The sequence below is a fragment of the Coffea arabica genome, chromosome 1c (genome assembly GCF_036785885.1).
Source record: "Coffea arabica cultivar ET-39 chromosome 1c, Coffea Arabica ET-39 HiFi, whole genome shotgun sequence".
NCBI classification, from domain to species: domain Eukaryota; kingdom Viridiplantae; phylum Streptophyta; class Magnoliopsida; order Gentianales; family Rubiaceae; genus Coffea; species Coffea arabica.
This window is the reverse complement of record NC_092310.1, coordinates 53,460,193-53,479,078: the sequence shown is the minus strand read 5'-3', so window position 1 is coordinate 53,479,078 and position 18,886 is coordinate 53,460,193. Positions and strand designations below refer to the sequence as shown.

The 18,886-nt window shown below is 36.8% G+C and overlaps 2 protein-coding genes across 3 annotated transcripts; one reads left to right on the top strand and one right to left on the bottom strand.

The window, feature by feature from the left end:
* The first annotated feature begins 8,849 nt into the window (after nt 1-8,849).
* LOC113728529 (calcium-transporting ATPase 4, endoplasmic reticulum-type-like) lies at nt 8,850-15,280 on the top strand. 2 transcript variants are annotated; one of them, XM_072077549.1, is made up of 9 exons: nt 8,850-9,059; nt 9,349-10,846; nt 11,372-11,444; nt 11,532-11,656; nt 12,467-12,748; nt 12,855-13,232; nt 13,606-13,715; nt 14,010-14,238; nt 14,337-15,280. In XM_072077549.1, the coding sequence occupies exons 2-9, from the start codon at nt 9,431-9,433 to the stop codon at nt 14,910-14,912; spliced, it is 3,189 nt and encodes a 1,062-aa protein (XP_071933650.1). In that variant the 5' UTR covers nt 8,850-9,059; nt 9,349-9,430; the 3' UTR covers nt 14,913-15,280. The 2 variants fall into 2 exon arrangements, with proteins under 2 accessions (XP_071933650.1, XP_071933646.1); XM_072077545.1 differs by having other exon boundaries at nt 8,866-9,059; nt 11,372-11,656.
* A 1,488-nt stretch (nt 15,281-16,768) lies between these two features.
* LOC113728505 (histone H4) lies at nt 16,769-18,029 on the bottom strand. The gene is made up of 2 exons (XM_072077543.1): nt 17,897-18,029; nt 16,769-17,419 (listed from the first exon to the last, which is right to left on the bottom strand). The coding sequence occupies exon 2, from the start codon at nt 17,372-17,374 to the stop codon at nt 17,063-17,065; it is 312 nt and encodes a 103-aa protein (XP_071933644.1). The 5' UTR covers nt 17,375-17,419; nt 17,897-18,029; the 3' UTR covers nt 16,769-17,062.
* Between the last annotated feature and the right edge of the window lie 857 nt (nt 18,030-18,886).

Genomic DNA, 18,886 nt, shown 5'->3' with positions numbered 1-18,886 from the left:
AATTGATCATGCCCATTGACATGAGATAATTCCGGAGAAGGGGAAGTTGTTGAATTCTGGAGAAGGGGAAGTTGTTGAATCCGCAAACGTTTACAAAATACTACAGTTCCTTCATTCTATAACATGCCTTTCCCCTTCCTTGACCGTAAATTCACATTGCATAAAAGTCAAGCTGAACAAGCACATAACTGCAGTCCTGCCTGCAAAGTGAAAACGGTCAAACAGGAGTTGAATAGCTCCTGAATTCTGACATCAGTATCCACTACCAAGAATCTTAAGCAGAGAAAAACTCTCTCAAGTCTCTACTATAAATTTAAAGTGTTGCTTCTTAACTGTGGCAATAGCAGTCTCCTCAAAAAAAACAATTTCTAGCTGCTACAAAGAAATCTCGGCTGTCAGAGTCCTTATTCATGGAGCTAGTTCTGATCTTTTGATTGGTGGAAGCAATTCGATCACGTCTGTAATGTGGCATCAGTTATCACGGGAACGAGAGAGAGAGAGAGACTTGGAGACTTTACACCAACTTGCTATCTGGTAGCACACAAAGTGTAGAAGGGAAGCAAAATTAAAGATCAGGAAAATCGTCTTGTGCTTCTTTCAGCGAGCTAATATGTATGTTGGGTTCATTCGAAAAGTTTGTCAAGATGCAAAAGAAATTCAAGATTTCCTCCGGAAGATTCTTTGTAAGCCAACCATTTGTAGATATATATTTATACAAGCTCAATTTGATTTCATGTACCAACTGATTGATCATTTCAAATCAACTATAATAGGGTTACAGGAAGGAGTCTTCAATGGAGGGTGAGAAAACATGAATATCAGCAGGGGATACCGGCACCTCTCCCATAGTCCCACTAAGAAAGCTCTACAATCATATTCCAGGATGTCGAAACATACATTATCGTATGCAAAGATGGATGGGTGACTAATTGATTATACTTTCTCTTTTTTTTTTTTTTTTTAAATAAGGTTTTGATGGATTCAATTTCGATCATCACGGCGGAATAGTTTTTGGGGTGAAATTATAGTTCACTTTCAGTTACAACTATAGGAGTTCTTACGTATTGCTTATGAACGTAGTTCTTTCACAAGCATATTATTTTCTCCAATCCACGATTTACTTCAAAAAATTTGTATCCTCGACTAGACTACCAATGTTGGACCATTAGTCATTAGATTTAATACAATACAGCGGCACACATTTTCCAAGTAATGTTTATCTACGCGGCCCAAAATGTGATACCGATACAGACCCTAAGGCGCATAATGAGCCCACGATTACACTCAAGGAGGTTTGATCTTTTAGGCTCCGCCAAAGACACCAATTCACTCCATTATGAGAAGCAATCTAGGAGCTAGCTAGTCCAAATTAATACAACAACGGTCTTTCCACATGTACTGACGAGTTGGCCTTCATCCAGCTCCAGAATCATGCCGTGTGTTTGGATAGAGGTATTATTTGAATACTTACTGTAGTACTTTTTATGATGTGATATTGTGTATATTAAATAAAAAGATGATTAAAAATATGAAAAGATGGATTAAGAAATATATTTATGATTAAAGTAAAATATTATTTGAAAAAATTTAGCCATCCAAACAGGTGTGTTTGAATAAGAGATTATTTGGGATAATTTTTTTAAAAAATATTATAACGCTTTTTAGATATAATATATGGGAGATAAAAAGATGGTTAAAAAATGTGTTAATAACACAAGTAAATAAATCTTAACAAATAAAGCACTTTTCTATGCTGAACTGTTAACGCCAGTACAAAAAGCTTGCTTTGATCATTAGTAAAGAGGATAAAGAGAGAGAGAGAGAGAGAAATAATACATCAAGGGATAAACCGCAAAACCAAGCTTACTTTAGGGGAAGTTGTCATGATTAACCCTCAAAATTACAACGTATATATTACTTGAAAATCCAAACAAATTATTGGTTCCTGTGTCAAGGAATCCCTTCCCGTCAAATCCCAACCGCGTTGTGCAAAGTTGCCGTCCCAAATAACGCCAAGAGCATCATAGGTCAATTTGTTTCCCCCGTCCCTGTGAGACAACCAAATAATGCCAAGAACATCATAGGATTGAAAGAAAAGGAGAAACCCTCCTGTTTCCAAGTGTTTCTTCAGCAGCATTTTCAATATGAACAAACCCGTCCCATCAGTGATTACTTTTTATGAGAAAAAATCACATGTTTGAGAAAAGGAGGATAAACCTCATATTAGGGGACTAAGGGGAGGGATTAATTGGACTGAATGATAAAATGGAAGGGATTGTAAGTAAATCGTCATAAGTTCAAGATCTTTCACATTTAATCAACCATTCTGGCTAATACGCTTCTGGAAAAATCTGCATACATGCGTCAATCACAAGGTATAATTAATATTAGTGGCTGTGTTCTTTTTTGTTGGTAACAGCCGGTGTTCATGAACTAGATCAATACATTCGTAAAGCACAAGCCAAACTATCATGCATGCATCAATTAAATTTTTGAGCAATTCATGTACGTCAGTAATATATGCATCAATTATAGGTGTATGGAATTAGTGGTTTTATACACTCTTCTAAAGTTGTTGAAAGGTCATCTTCAAACAACAATTACCTTACAACAATACACTTATCTTTACTTTCGCGCCCCACAACTCTCCGTTCTACAACCACAGGCGGAACTTGAGGCTGTCTAGCTAGTAGACAAGTATACTTGAGGAAAATTTCTTACATTTTGTGTAGAAAAGCCCTAGGGGCAAAGTTTGATGTTTTTAGGAATATAAGTGAAATATATGAACATATCAAAGGAATAAAGCAGGGTTTTCTATAATCTTGAAAGGGAGGGGAGGGGACAAAGTCTATTTTTTGTAAGGATTGGAGAGCGGCTACCTCTCTCCACTCTCTAAACACAAAATTTTGAAACTTTGGGAACCCAAATTCGTATTATGTATTGCGCAATCTCTCTTAATAATTATCGTAGAACATGAATATCTTTTTTCATATGCCCAAATATCAATTGTGGACTTTTTCTATATAACAGAAGAACATGAATCTCTCTTAGTTATTGATAACAGCATAATTTGTGTTCGGAACATCAAATTACGTACCTTCATGAATCCAATAAAGATGGGATATCACTAGATCTAATTTATGAGCTTAAAACAACTTAAAGGATGACCACAAATTGTTGGATTATACTATCATTCGGTAGTTTTATATACAGTCAAATTAATTGAGTGTTGTTGTACTCAGATTTGATGCATAATGAATTGCTATTCTACATCTAGGAAATTGTTCAACGAACAATTTTCGTAATCATGTATCTATTGGATGGTTGTAAAACACCCATGACCAAAGTCATGAATATCATTCAATTTATCTCCTAGTATTTCTTTTAAAATTTCCCATAAACGACGCATATGTAATCTTGATCGTGTATGTACATTCTTGAATTGAGGAGTTACGTACGGCAAGATTCATCTTATATGTATAAAGCTATATGCGTATAAACAGACTTCGTTTTCCCTTCAATCATCATTAGTTTTTTTTTCTTCCCTTGTCACTAATCACAAGAACTTGGATATAGAAGATCAAGGTGCTGTGATTAAATAGTCTAAATCACTTGGAGGATATAGCATCAAGTTCTTACAAAAGGCACGCACAATGGTGCTGATCAGGTATGTTTAAGCTGCAAAAAAATTCATAGCTATAGATTCGAGTACTTGAGATATATTCCTCGTTTTTTGTCTGTTCCCATTTCATCACAAGCACGAAGATGACAGGAAGGGTATAATTTCAGAATAAAAGGACCTCGAGAGATCAGTTTTATTGAACGATTTGTTTGGATTGTAAGTTATTTGAGATATTTTTACTGTAATATTTTTTGTGATATGATATATGTGAGATAAAAAGATAATCGGAAAGATAAAAAAGTGTATTAGAAATTGTAATGATGATGTAAACAAATATATTTAGAAACATAATCAACTGTTTACCCAAAATGGTATTTAATGCTAAAGTCCTAATATGCCTAAGTTCTTATTGATTCTGCTCAATGGGACATTCCTTCCATTTTTTTAATACGTCTACAAAACTAATATCCACATTTTTATGGACCGATTCATGTATTAATCAAGTGAAAAAAAAATAGTGACATGTGGATGTGTAACTTGTGTAAAGATTTATCTTTTCTCCTCGTCTTTTTTGGGGTTAAATTAGGTGGGATATTAGGTGGAAACCAAATTTAAGTAGCAAATTCAAACAACCTGCTGCAGGGAGGACCGAGATAGGGCAGTCATAATTTAATATATAACTTCTATTTTTTGGGGTTAAATTTTTTGTACGGCTATTAGGTGGAAATCAAACTCAAGTAGCAGCCGTATATATTAAATTATGGCTGCCGTGTCTCGGTCCTCCCTTTCTCATTGATTTTGCGTGGAGGGAATGTTAACCTTGGGCAGCAAGAGCACGCAAAGAAAGATGCTACTCTATAATTTTCCATGGATCCAAACTTTCATAATCGTTGAACCAAATATGAAAACAGGGAGTTAATGATATGGTAAGGTTCTTGTTATCCTGCACTAATAATATGTTGAGAATATATAAGACTCTAAAAGCGCAACGGATCTTCTGTCCCACACTCTGTGCCATTCTCTGTCCCACTTTTTATTATATTGCTATTTCTCCTTTATAAACATCATATTTTAGTTCTTTTTTGTTTCCTTAAGATCCAATAACTATTAATTCAGCAATACACAAAATTTAACAAACTCAAAAAATTAAAATGCATAAAAATGAGATTTTTTATGCATTTTCTGCTGTATTTTTTAATTTTCTATTATATATTACTTTTTTTAAGCTATTATATTTATTTTTTTACTGAATTAATAGCTATTGGATCTTAAGGAAACAAAAAAGAACTAAAATATGATGTTTATAAAGGAGAAATAGCAATATAATAAAAAGTGGGACAGAGAATGGCACAGAGTGTGGGACAGAAGATCCGTTGCGCTCTAAAAGCATCACAAAATTAAGGGGTGCAACTTACAAGCAAACGGATCCGGTGCCAACTTATATAAGTTGAAGCCAAATTGTCAAACTAAACTAATACATGTATCTGATGTTTGTAATTATGAGCTTGTTCGAAGAGTGAATTATTTGCGCAAGTTTATTTGTTTACATTATCGACACATTTTTTTAACGATTATTCAACTCGCGTACATCACATCTAAAATGTCTTGCAAATATTTCTTTAAAAAAATTTATTCTAAATAGCCTACTGCCTAACATACTCTATAGAGTAAAATTTTAAACTTGTGAAGTTTCTCTAATAGTGACTTAATATGCAACAATTGAATTAGTGAATTCCTTGGACCCAAAACTAGTTGGACCCAAAATTAGTGAAGTTATTTAGTTGGGTCCCCATTCTTTACTAGTTGGTCTCCATTCTTAAAGAAGAAGAAGAAGAAGAAGAATTATTTAGTTAGTAGTTCAATCTTAGACGCAATTGATCAATCTTGGACGTAAATAAACGATGTAGGCAGCTGCAAGAGTCAAACTCCCAGTTTTCCACAACCGAGGCCCTTTGACATTAAGCCCTGTTCTGGCGTGGCCGTTCGGCAAACAGTGAATAAACAACAAAAGCTCATCATGGTCAATGCAGTTGCGATCATTCGATCACTTCAACGGCAACATCGCACTGCTCTTGGCCATTGAGAGAGCATCAGACTAGTCATTGCCTGCTTTTGACCTGACCCTAGCGCCTAGACGAGAAGTGTGACCCGACACATTAATTAAGAAGTAGCGGGTAGGATTACTAGCGGCAGCATATACGTGGAATCGCTATATTTTTTTAAAATTTTTATAAAAAAATATATTGTAATGATTAAATATATTTGATATAAAAAATTGATAAAAAAATATATTTATAAAAAAAATTTAAAAAAAAAATTTTTGGAGGAAGGCTTGTTTGGAAGTTAGGTTTTTATCCAAGTTTGTATTATATTAATTTTTTACCAACTTTCGCTACATTAACCTAATAAAACTTCCTAAAATTTTTTAGGAATACACTTCAAAATACTCAAAAAAAAAAAAATTTCCCTTCCCCTTTTCCTCTTCTTCCTCCCCCACCTCAACCCACCACTACCTTTGTCACCGGCCATCACCTCCGCCGCCGGTTCCGGCGCCGATCACCTCTTCCGGTGTCGGTCTTTTTTTTCTCGTTTTTTCCTTTGCCCCCTCATCCTCCCCTGCCATCTTCCCCCTTTGCCTGATTTTGGAGGAGCTGGGTATCGAGGGAAGCCTTGTCTAGTTTCAAGGCATCGAGGGATCGGACGGTGCCGTCGATATCGGACTTGGGAGCTCCGAAGGCCTTCCATTGGCAAACGGTGTTGGCTTGGGTTTGGATGGCAGCCAACTTTGTCAGCTAATGCCTTGCGGAGGAGGGAATCGTCGCCGTCGAACATTGGGAGAGTTGATGCGGTAGAGGAGAGGGGAAGAGAGGGAGGGGGAAGGGTGGCGAGCAGGAGAAGGGGAGAGGAAAAAAGGGAAAAACAAATAGCACTGCAAGTTGCTACTTCATTGGCTTCGGGAGAGGGAATAGAGAAGAGGGAAGGGGGACGGGGGAAGAAGCGGGATGGGAGGAAGGAAAAGAAAAAAGAAAGAGAGGAAAAAGAAAAGAAAGAAAAGGAAAAGGAAAAAAAATTTCACAATTTTTACAGTAATGTACAGTAAAATTTTATACAAACACTCAAAAAACTCACCTTTCAAACGGATTAAGTTTTCAAAACCAGGCCTAATAATAATACGTGCATAGTTAAGCTATGGAGTTTGTAAGATTCTACCACACTTCGTACAAAAACAAACGGGCGGGAGAAATATTCATTTTGTAAGACGTTTGTATGTTTCTTCGTTACATCGAGTGGGTCCAAGAAAAAAAAATTTTTGGGTACTGTTTGAGAGGTCCACGGCCCAGGTAAGAAATATGAATAATTAGTGATATAAAATACTATAAATAGTTGGTAGTTTTTTGTTCATTTTTGCACCCCTTGATTTCAAAGTGGAAAGCTTTACATTACATGCTTTTGTTCATCACATCGGGTCTAAAAGCAAATGAATCCCAAAAGTCAGTAAAAGTAACTGCTTATGCTATATTAAAATTTGCAACTTGGAAGGTCCAGGTCACAGGGACGGAATGCAATTAAATTATTATTAAGAAGAAGGGAGAGGAAGGAAGGAGGAAAGTGTATGAAAAAGAATCAATAGAAAAAACGGGTAATTAGTGTATAAGGTATGAAATGAAAACGAAGGAATATGCTTTCATCTCGGGCGTCGCAACCAACTCTCTGCTATTCACCGCATTTTCTTATCTTCTTATTCATCCAAGATGAAAGGAACCGAGAAATTTCGCTTGAGAGCGAAAGGGGAATTACTTCTACTCGTAAAAAGTATTTTCCTCCTTAGGTTTTTAAGTTTAAACAGACAGGGCATCTGATTCACTGTTCAGTCTCCATATACCCTGACCTGAATCTCGACCAATACTAGAGCACCACATCAAAAAAGCAATGATATAGGCCAGCGGAAATACCAATTGTACAAGAACCAGATTTTCCATCAGCTTTATTGCGTGGCATCTTTTTATTCGTTCCACTCATGTGGAACACGATTCCCCAACGGAGTCTTGCTTAAGCCAACAAACTCTGCTCATAGCCTATACAAATACCCCAAGCCGCCTCGAAACGCCACACCCACCCTAGCCACCGTGAAATGGCAAATTTATCCTCTAGTCTAGGAAGGTTGGAAGAAAATTCCAGTCTTTTTCCTATATAGGAGACCACCTCCCCAAACTCGACTCAATCAATGGCTGTCTTTCCCAAAATCCGAGGCACTCATGACCAAACCCTAATTAGTCTAACCGCACAAATCTATAACAAAGCTAACATAAACAAAGGAGATTTGTTTGCGTTAGTTGAAGTTATTTTTTGTTTTTTTTTTAAGTGAAAAGTTTGAAATCTAAGGCCGCCTATTTATAATGAGTGTGTTTGGACAACCAATTATTTGGCCAAATATATTTGCTGACATCACCATTACAATTTCCAATACACCTTTTTATCTTCCCAATTATCTTTTTATCTCACATACATCACATCACAAAAAGTGCTACAGTAAAAATATTTCAAATAACTTACAATCCAAACACACTAATTTTTTTTCCTAATTTACTATCTAACTCAATCCATTCATCTCTCTTGTGTTAATTTTAGTTCTTAAGTGTTAAAGTAAAATTAAAAAATAATTATGAATATTTCAAACTTTACTGATAGGGCACAATAAAATTAGTAAGCTAATTTTACTTGTAACTAATAGATTTCATTTCGCAGATAAGAAACGGTAGATAGAATTTCACTTTTGATTTTCTTTTTAAAAATATTATTAAAATTAATTTCGATCAAAGAAACCAAACTAAAAGAATAACAGTTTCAAACTCATTTAAGAATTTAAATGATGTTAAAATTGTATTAAAATGATTTAGGTTGATCATATCCAAGATAAACTTGAGCTGAGGAGCATGAATCCTTGGCCTTTGTACTAGCAAAAGAAAATTCAATTGTTCCTATTTCATGCGCCCCTTCCCCCCGACCAAAAAAAAAAAGAAACAGAAAGGATATATATGTAATTATGTTTGAGATCCGTGAGGTATAACAAATAGTAATAGGGAGTGGAAATAGGATTGTTTAATACGAAAAGATAAATAAATTAAAAGAACGAGCACAAGAAGCCAAGAAAGTACGTCGAAAGTTCACTGGGCGATTCGAAGCGTTGGCTCTTTAACTTGGCGTTGTCTTTTATAACGGAGGTTTGCGGAGAGCGGGGCTGTAGGGTGAGATCTCTCGCAGTATTTTTATTACCGTCGGTACCAGTTTTCTCTCTCACTAATTCCGGAATAGTTTCTAGGGAGAGAAAAGGAATACGACTAATCCATCGAAGGCTGCTTAGGCCCTAACCATCACTATTCTCGCACGCACTCTTTCTCTCTCTAAAACCTATCTGCAGAAATCTCCTTCTTTCAAGGTAGTACTCTCTTTCGAAACCCCAGCAATTAAGTTTTACATTTTTATTTATTATGTCGAATTTATTTGCTATGTGATTGGTAGATTTGCACATATATCTAGAAGAAAAAATAAATGAATTCTGTTTTTAGTGCTTCCATGTAGGAAGGAAGTATTAGTTGTTTAGAATTGAAGTAGTTGTTCTAGATCCTTTGTCCGTTTTATGCCGTAGTTGGTGAAAGATTTTATATTTGCTGAATCTGTGTGATGTGATCGCTGGATTCATGTGTTGAATTGTTTGAAATTTGTAGGTGGAGTTTTTTGTCCTAATTGGGGAGCGGAGGATTGCGGAGTGATTTGGTGGAATTTTTTTTTCCTTTTGGGTCGAAGTTGATGGGGAAAGGGGGGCAAGATTATGGAAAAAAGGAGATTTTGGGCGAGAAAAAGGAGTCTAATAGGGAAGCTTATCCAGCGTGGTCAAAAGATGTGAAGGAGTGTGAGGACAAGTTTCAGGTTAGGAGAGATTTCGGGTTGTCCAGCGATGAGGTGGAAAAGAGAAGGCGGATCTATGGGTGGAATGAGCTTGAAAAGCACGACGGGCCTTCCATTTTTAGGTTGATTTTGGATCAGTTTAATGATACTCTGGTTAGGATTTTGCTTGTGGCTGCAGTGGTCTCGTTTGTTTTGGCTTGGTGTGATGGCGAGGAAGGTGGGGAAATGCAGATCACTGCATTTGTGGAGCCTTTAGTCATATTCTTGATCTTAATTGTGAATGCTGGTGTTGGGGTGTGGCAAGAGAACAATGCTGAGAAAGCATTGGAGGCTTTGAAGGAGATACAATCTGAGCATGCCACTGTGATTCGTGATGGTAGAAAAATTTCGAGTTTGCCCGCAAAGGAGCTTGTTCCGGGGGATATTGTTGAGTTGCGAGTTGGGGATAAAGTTCCTGCTGATATGAGGGTTTTGAGTCTGATTAGCTCGACTTTTCGGGTTGAGCAGGGGTCATTGACTGGAGAAAGTGAGGCTGTTAGTAAGACCAGTAAAGCTGCTGCAGAGGATGTTGACATTCAGGGGAAAAAGTGCATGGTTTTTGCTGGAACAACTGTGGTTAATGGGAACTGTGTTTGTTTGGTTACTGACATTGGGATGAATACTGAGATAGGAAAGGTCCATTCACAGATTCAAGAGGCCTCACAAAGTGAGGAAGATACTCCATTAAAGAAGAAATTGAATGAGTTTGGAGAGATTTTGACTGCTATTATTGGAGTAATATGCTTACTAGTTTGGTTAATTAACTTGAAATATTTTCTCTCCTGGGATTATGTTGATGGCTGGCCTAGGAATTTTAAGTTCTCATTTGAGAAGTGCACGTACTACTTTGAGATTGCTGTAGCATTGGCAGTTGCTGCCATTCCGGAAGGGCTTCCGGCTGTCATCACAACTTGCTTAGCCCTAGGCACCCGCAAAATGGCTGCTAAGAATGCACTTGTTCGCAAGCTTCCCAGTGTGGAAACTCTTGGTTGTACAACTGTAATTTGCTCAGATAAAACGGGTACATTGACGACAAACCAAATGGCTGTGGCTAAGTTAGTAGCTATGGGTTCGATGGGGAGTGCTCTTCGAACGTTTAATGTGGAAGGGACCTCTTATGATCCTTCTGATGGAAAAATACAAGATTGGCCAAAGAGTCAAATAGATGCTAACCTTCAAATGATTGCTAAGATTTCGGCAGTGTGCAATGATTCTGGAGTGGAACAATCTGGCCATCATTATGTCGCCAGCGGCCTGCCTACAGAGGCTGCATTGAAGGTATCTTAATCTAATCATTTATCTCCTCATGCAAATTTAATTTTTAGGCTTCATATAGCAAGAATAAAATCTTTGGTTTTCCTTTCTGACATTAATACATGTGGTAACAGAAATTTGTCGTGGCTTTGTCAGATTCAGTCCTGATCATTAAATTTTCAACAACTGAATAATAAATAGCTCTTGGTCCTCCGGACATAAAAGATCCCTAGTTTGTGTTCTATTTAATCTTTTTTGAGCAAAAATTCAATTTTTTTCTTTTGGGGGGGGGGGGGGGGGTTGTTATCTGCTTGACTATTGTGACTATTGTGATGTTCCTCAGAAGTCCTTGGACAAAAAGAATAGGCAGAAGGTCATAGTTCTTTGTCTTACTTTTTAGCAGACTAAAGGTGACTCCATAAGTTGCTGCTATGAGATATACTTGTTTGCTTCAGATGTGTTAACTTGTCCTCCAAAGGCTTCCTAGCAACTGATATTTCATGGAAGGAAATTCTTGATGTGAACTTCTCGTGGTTGATTATCTTTCAGGTTCTGGCTGAAAAAATGGGTCTTCCTGCTGGATTGGATGCTGTCTCATCTTCTGCTAACAATGGTGGACTTCGTAAGTGGTTTTCGCTTCTCTCAACATCATGCGTCACGCTAAGTTTGTCAATTCTACTGCTGACCCCCACTTGCTTCATTTTGATAGGTTCCTCAAACATATGGAATAAGATTGAGAAACGGATTGCCACTCTTGAGTTTGATCGTGATAGGAAATCAATGGGAGTTATCGTGCAAAACTCTAATTCTGGAAGGAAGTCATTGTTGGTGAAGGTAATAACCTTCGCTCTTTCTTCCGAAACATCTGGCCTCTTGTGTTTTACTGCTGTTTTTTGTATTCTTTATCTAATATTGTTTGGCATGAGGGTCATATGTTTTTCTTTGGTTTATCTGTGGGACCTACAAGTGGTATAATTAATTCTTCTTGTGCAATGTTGGGTTTCCTTCATTTTTTTCTTTGCGATGGACACCATACTGATCAAAGGCTGATGGTTTTTTTTTTTTTTTTTGGTAACGGAGACTGGAAAATGTGTAACTTCAATTTATGGCAGGATTCAAGATTTATTTGGCATGGCTGCTTTCCAAATTATTTTTCTGGCCATAGTCACTTAAATCCAATTGATAACTTGATAACATGCCTTTGCAAACGGTGGCATTTCATGTGTGTATGTGCTCAGAGCTCTCCATATAGGAAGCTTTTCAGTCAATTATATAGTGGATAGAGTTGACTCATGTTTAATGGGAAATGTTTATTCTCAATAGTGGTCTAGGTAATTGATGTGGCTGCTTCCAGGTCATCTTTTATGTAGCTTCCCTGGTCTGAAATGTTCCACATTGTACAAATCTAAGGATTCTTTTGCTCTGCTCTGGACACCATTGCTTTGTTTTATGTCTAGTTTGTTTTGAGCTTTGACAGAAATTGATCTTTTCTCTGTGTAAAATGTTCGGAGAATTTTAGGACCAATACATCTATAATTACTAAACATTTTGATCATAAGTGTTTTGACTTCAAGAGCCTCAGTTTCTTCCCCTCTTGATGGAAAGTTTAGTTGAGTTGCTTGATTAGATTCTACATGTCTACAGGGTGCTGTGGAAAATCTGCTCGAGAGAAGCTCCTTTGTGCAATTGCGTGATGGTTCTGTTGTCGAACTGGATCAAACTTTAAGGAATCTCATTCTAGAAAGCCAGCATGAAATGTCGACGAAAGCATTACGTGTTTTAGGTTTTGCATACAAGGATGACGTTCCAGAATTTGACACTTATACTGGTGATGAGGACCATCCAGCTCATAAGCTCTTATTGAATCCAGCTAATTATTCTTCAATTGAGAGTAAACTGATTTTTGTTGGTTTGGCTGGAATAAGGGTGAGGATATACTTGAATGTTGTTGCATTGATTACTATAATTTCGATAAACATGTTTTAAATGTTAAGATTATGACAGTTTGTGAGTTTTTTTGCTTGTTTGACAGGATCCACCTCGGAAGGAGGTTCGCCAAGCTATTGAAGATTGCAGAGCAGCTGGGATTCGAGTTATGGTAATTACTGGAGACTACAAGAATACAGCTGAAGCTATATGTCGTGAAATTGGTGTTTTTGGATCGCATGAGGATATTAGTTCAAGAAGCTTAACAGGAAAAAACTTCATGGACCTTCGCAACCCAAAATCGCATTTAAGACAGCTTGGGGGACTTCTTTTCTCTAGGGCTGAACCAAGGCACAAGCAAGAAATAGTCAGGCTGCTCAAAGAAGATGGTGAAGTTGTAGCAATGACTGGGGATGGAGTGAATGATGCACCTGCATTGAAATTAGCAGATATTGGAATTGCAATGGGAATTGCAGGAACTGAGGTAGAACTTTGCTTTCGGCTTCCAGAAACTAAGATTTTTACTTGCTTTGAAGCATGTGATGATGTTAATGTTTCTCATTATGATATGAAAATCAATGGTGTATGTGCGAATATTTATTTGTGCCAGTTGAATTTTTATTTTTTTATAGTATCGCAGAGGACTTGAACCTCAATCAAGATCAATATCACATGAAACGTGGGGAAGATAAAAGAAGAAACTTTAGTGAATGAATCTTTTGTGGCTACCATGAAATGCTATCGATCTTTTATGACACCTTCTAATACACTACCCAGTAGAACAGTTATTTTTCTTCCACTATTTGTTTCATATCCTGGTGCTGTATTCTATATCTCACATTTGCTTAACATGCCAGGTTGCAAAGGAAGCTTCTGACATGGTTCTGGCAGACGATAATTTCAGCACAATTGTTGCTGCTGTTGGTGAAGGCAGATCCATTTACAACAATATGAAGGCATTCATCAGGTTTATCTTTTCCTTCTTGATCTTTATAGCAGTTGCTACGAATTCAGAAACTTCACACTACCAATCCATAAGTAAAAAATTGTTCTTGCATGTCAATGTGTTCAATTGCACTTTTGCATTATGCAAACATGAAGACTCACCACTTTTTAAGCACTTGTGCAAAATACAGAGCAGTGCCCTTGATGTCATGTTCTTCTTTGTCCTTTGTCTGATGCTCTTTTGTAAACAATGTCCTATCCTCACCTTTTTGTTGTCTCTGCGAAGGATAAGTTAGCATGTTTCTCATTGTTGCAGGTACATGATTTCCTCGAACATTGGTGAGGTGTTCTCCATTTTTCTGACAGCAGCTTTAGGTATCCCTGAGGGTCTTATCCCGGTTCAGCTTCTGTGGGTCAACCTGGTAACTGATGGACCACCAGCAACAGCTTTGGGATTCAATCCACCAGATAAGGATGTAATGAAGAAACCTCCTAGGAGAAGTGATGATTCGTTGATCAGTCCTTGGATTTTGTTTCGTTATCTGGTGAGATATTTTTAACTCTCAGTTAACCGATCTCTCTCAGTTGTGCAGTGTTTTATCACTTCTTTTTGTTTGCTTGCCTCATTTGAGCTTTGATGCAGGTGATTGGACTATATGTTGGTTTAGCAACAGTTGGTATTTTCATCATCTGGTATACGCATGACTCTTTCTTTGGCATTGATCTAAGTGGAGATGGACACAGTCTTGTCACCTATGCCCAGCTAGCTAACTGGGGTCAATGCAACTCATGGAAGAATTTCACAGCTTCACCTTTCACAGCTGGGAATCTAGTGGTCGACTTTGACACTCCATGTGACTACTTCCAGACTGGCAAAATCAAGGCTATGACTCTCTCCCTCTCTGTTTTGGTCGCCATTGAGATGTTCAATTCCCTCAATGCTCTCTCGGAAGATGGAAGCCTCTTGACAATGCCTCCATGGGTTAACCCATATCTCCTTGTCGCCATGTCAGTCTCATTTGGCTTGCATTTCTTGATTCTTTACGTTCCATTCCTAGCTCAAGTCTTTGGCATTGTCCCTTTAAGCCTGAACGAGTGGTTATTGGTATTGTTGGTTGCCCTCCCCGTCATATTAATTGATGAAGTTCTCAAGTTTGTGGGTCGGTGTACGAGTGGAGTTCCAACATCAGCAAGAACTACAAAGCACAAGGCGGAGTGAGAACAAATAAATATCAAACAGATATCAGGCTGAGAATAACGCTCATGCATAAAGCCGCGGACGGGCATATTGGTGATACCCACGGTCTCGGTTCTTGGAGTAAGATACAAGTATTAGTTGGAAACCTGGACTATGGAGGGTTAATTATTACATAGATTCGTTTGACATTTATAGAACTCTTGATGGTAGTGTCTTACCATGACTTTCTAGTTTTGTTTTTACTGAATGATTGGCCTTTTAATTGTTGGGCTGATCTCATTAGTTTGAGCGAAGTGGAACATCAAGTGGTATGTTCTACTAATTCTATTTGTTGGTTTCGCCAATACTAACCAGTTGAGAAATTATAGATGTTGCAAAATTCTACTTTATATATATCCTTCCTTGCTATACTAAAAGTGCCAGTTGGAGTTGCTATAGTGCTCATGGGCCGGTTATCCGGTAATTTTGAGCAACTTCAGTGGCATTTCATAGGCAGATAGACTGGTTATGCTGTAAATTTTGACAATTTCAGTGGCATTTCATAGGCATTTGTTTGGGCTTGCCCTCTTGCTCTTGAGTTCAGACGCTAGAATTCTTTCCCCTCTCCCTTCAGTGGCATTTTTTAGGAAGCATATATGTGCCATATATATAAAACTTGATGACCTTTACGGTGTTGCATTGTTAGTTCTTTCTTCCTTTTTTTTTAATTTTTTTTTTGCCTTTATTATAAAGGATAAAATGGATTTATTCTGTAATAAAATAATAAAACAACAATTTTACCATAACTTCGAATCTTCCCATATTTTTACGTTCAATTTCTCCATGTTTATCTACTATATTTGACACACATTTCTTCAATTTTTCTTTATTAACATCACCCAAATTAAGTCCATGCACTTGTTTTCCCTATAATACTTCACTTTTATAAGAAAATTATTATTACAAATATTTTTATTCTAATTAGTTATATACACATCTGAGTGCGCCTTAATCACTATTATGTATAACAAGAAAAGATTTTTTGAACATGTTTGAACTAATTCTTGATAAGAAATTTCAGAAAAGTAATGTACTATCTAACCTTTATTTTTAGATACTTTTATTGGTGTTTTTTTCATTCAGAGTTTTAGCTCTCATGCCTATGTAATCTTGAGAGAAAGCCATCTGAAAGCAACATATTGGATGTGTTTCTTTCTTCAATTGAAGACCTGGATTTGGTAGTTTTACAAGGTGAAGTTTTCACACTCTCACCTAACTGATCTTGTTGAAACTTATTTCATTCTTGATTAGATACAAATAGTGTGTGCATAATTTTAAAAGTGATCAGCGTCACTATATTTATGATATTTATATGTACTTGTACATTTAAATAAATGCATCATTTATTTATAGTATCAAGAATTTACAAAGATTTTAAGCTAAAGACTGACTATCTAAGAAAAAATTACAAATCAAATGAGTAAACGAGTAACAACAATAATCAATTTACCTAAAATCAAAATCTCCACATTTATTAACACCTATCATGTATTAAATATATAACCAATTTACATTAATCCACTTACCTTCATTTGATCTTGATTAACATATAGCTAGGGCATCCTCACGCATCGCGTGAGATTGAAAAAACTAATATATATATAGAAAAGCACCAGCTTTACCGTGTCAGAAAGCAGAGTACTGTCGAACTCTGCAATTTTCTGCAGCGTACCATCGAACTGGGCTCGTCTTTGGTTTTCAAGAAAAAAACAAGTAAACCGCAACAAGGCTTACATCCCCATACTTCATCAAAAGTCAATAAAAACAACGGCGTTCCGTGGAAGGATTCTCGCTGAAGTGAAAAGCGTACAGAATCACAATGCTAGATTCGCATAATCTACAAGAAACCAACAAAGTAATCATTTCATTAATCACCAAAATACCATTCCCAAGGGCATAGCTTACAAAGCATGAACCACGACACAAAAATACACCACCTAATCACTACTAATTCCCCTAATTACACTACCATTACTCTAATCCCAGGACAACAGAAAGAAACACAATTAAACTACGAGCACATTCCTCTTTCTTCTTTTTTTTTTTTTTGTTTCAATCTTTTTCCTCTTTCTTGACAGCAAGACTTCTGCAAAACCAACAAAAGTCAATTCTACCCTTTCCCCCCAGTCTCTCTATCCACCGAAGCCATACAGTGTCCTGCCCTGCCTCTTGAGCGCGTACACAACATCCATGGCCGTCACCGTCTTCCTCCTGGCGTGCTCTGTGTAGGTCACGGCATCACGGATGACGTTCTCCAAGAAAATCTTAAGCACCCCACGAGTCTCCTCGTAGATCAGACCGCTGATACGCTTCACTCCTCCCCTACGAGCCAGACGGCGGATTGCTGGCTTTGTGATGCCCTGGATGTTGTCGCGGAGAACCTTACGATGACGTTTTGCTCCGCCCTTTCCCAATCCTTTGCCCCCCTTTCCACGGCCCGACATTTTCAATTGCTAGGTACGAAAACTGGAGATGGATCTCTTGCTTTTCTGTACAAAATGAAGAACAATTAAGGATTAATTTGACAGAAATTAAGCTCGAGTGAACAAAAGTTCACCCCAAAAAAAAAAAACAATGTACACAAAAGATAAACCCAGAAAACTAAGTTAACCCACAAAAATACCCCCAAAATTATTTTTAAAAAAAAAAAACTGGAAACATTTTAGGCCCAGTGGTGAAATTATGAAATACACGAAGCATCAAAAGGAAAAAAAAAAAAAGTGATTAATTGAACGGAATTTTCAGCTGAATTTATTTAAAAAATGTAAAATGAGGATGGATTACCAAAGAAACAAATACCAATTCATAATTTAGCTAGAAATGATCGTAGCTCAAGAGATGAAACGAAAGAAAAAACAAATTATGCGAAGAAAAATGCTGTTAGAAATGCAAAAAACAAATTATGCGAAGAAAAATGCTGTTAGAAATGCAGTAAGAGTGGCATCTATTGAGAAGAAAAAAGGAACCTGGATCGAAGAGAGGGAAAGCAGTGGGAGTGATAGGGTTGTGAAAAGGCGGTGGGTGGGGGTGTTAATTTATAGCGGTGATGATTGAGGAAAATTGCTCGGGATCTAATGAGGGGTCGATCCAGAGTGGGAGTTCACAGATGTTTTCGACGGTTGATTTTTTATGGATGGACAGTTGGGATGCATTTTCGGGGAGCGACAAGGATCGATGACGTGGAGGTGTTGATTTTAAAATACATTTTGTGTTTCGGAATTTGGTGCGAAAAGTTTGAAACGGTTTCGGAATTTGGATTTGGAGAAAAGTTAAAAATTAGGCGGGGACGGTTAACCGCTCTGATGAGGATTTTGGGGGAAGATGGATTCGTGACGGGCGGAGCGTTCTGATCGGGTTGTCGGGTTTCCTACTCTCGTTACTCCCTCCTTTTTCCTATTTAAGTGACTTGAATATCCGAAGCTCTTAGATTGAGAAACTTCATTAATTTTTAAAAAGAATTAATCTTTCCTACACCGATAATATATACACTATCAATATTAGATGAACGACAACTATGTAAATTTTAAATTTAAAATTCAACTTTTACACATATATCATGAATCCAACGATGATAGTGTATACACTGTCAGTGTATATAAGATTTACTCTTTCTAAAATTCAATAATGATTTTACCTAACTTTTCAAAGCTACCATTTATCTTTCATATATTTTCAACTACTTTTAAGTTTAACGCTATAAACATTGCATTTAGTTTTTTATAAGGATTAATCTTATATACATTATCAGTGTATACACTATTACCATTAGATATATGATACATATGCAAAATTTAAATTTAAAATTTAAAATTTATTGGTGTATCATCTATCCAACCATGATAATGTATACGTTAATATTGTATGTAAAATTTACTTTTTTTATAATCCTAACTCAAGAAAGTTGAGAGTATAAATAAGGATAAATTTGCAAAAAAAAAAAAAAAAATTTCTCCAAT

Bases quoted from the DNA above. Each gene is read 5' to 3' on its own strand.
- LOC113728529 (XM_072077545.1), top strand. From the start codon at position 9,431: ATGGGGAAAGGGGGGCAAGATTATGGAAAAAAGGAGATTTTGGGCGAG. The intron at 10,847-11,371 runs GTATCTTAATCT...ATTATCTTTCAG, and splicing joins CTACAGAGGCTGCATTGAAG to GTTCTGGCTGAAAAAATGGG. The intron at 11,657-12,466 runs GTAATAACCTTC...ACATGTCTACAG, and splicing joins GGAAGTCATTGTTGGTGAAG to GGTGCTGTGGAAAATCTGCT.
- LOC113728505 (XM_072077543.1), bottom strand. From the start codon at position 17,374: ATGTCGGGCCGTGGAAAGGGGGGCAAAGGATTGGGAAAGGGCGGAGCA.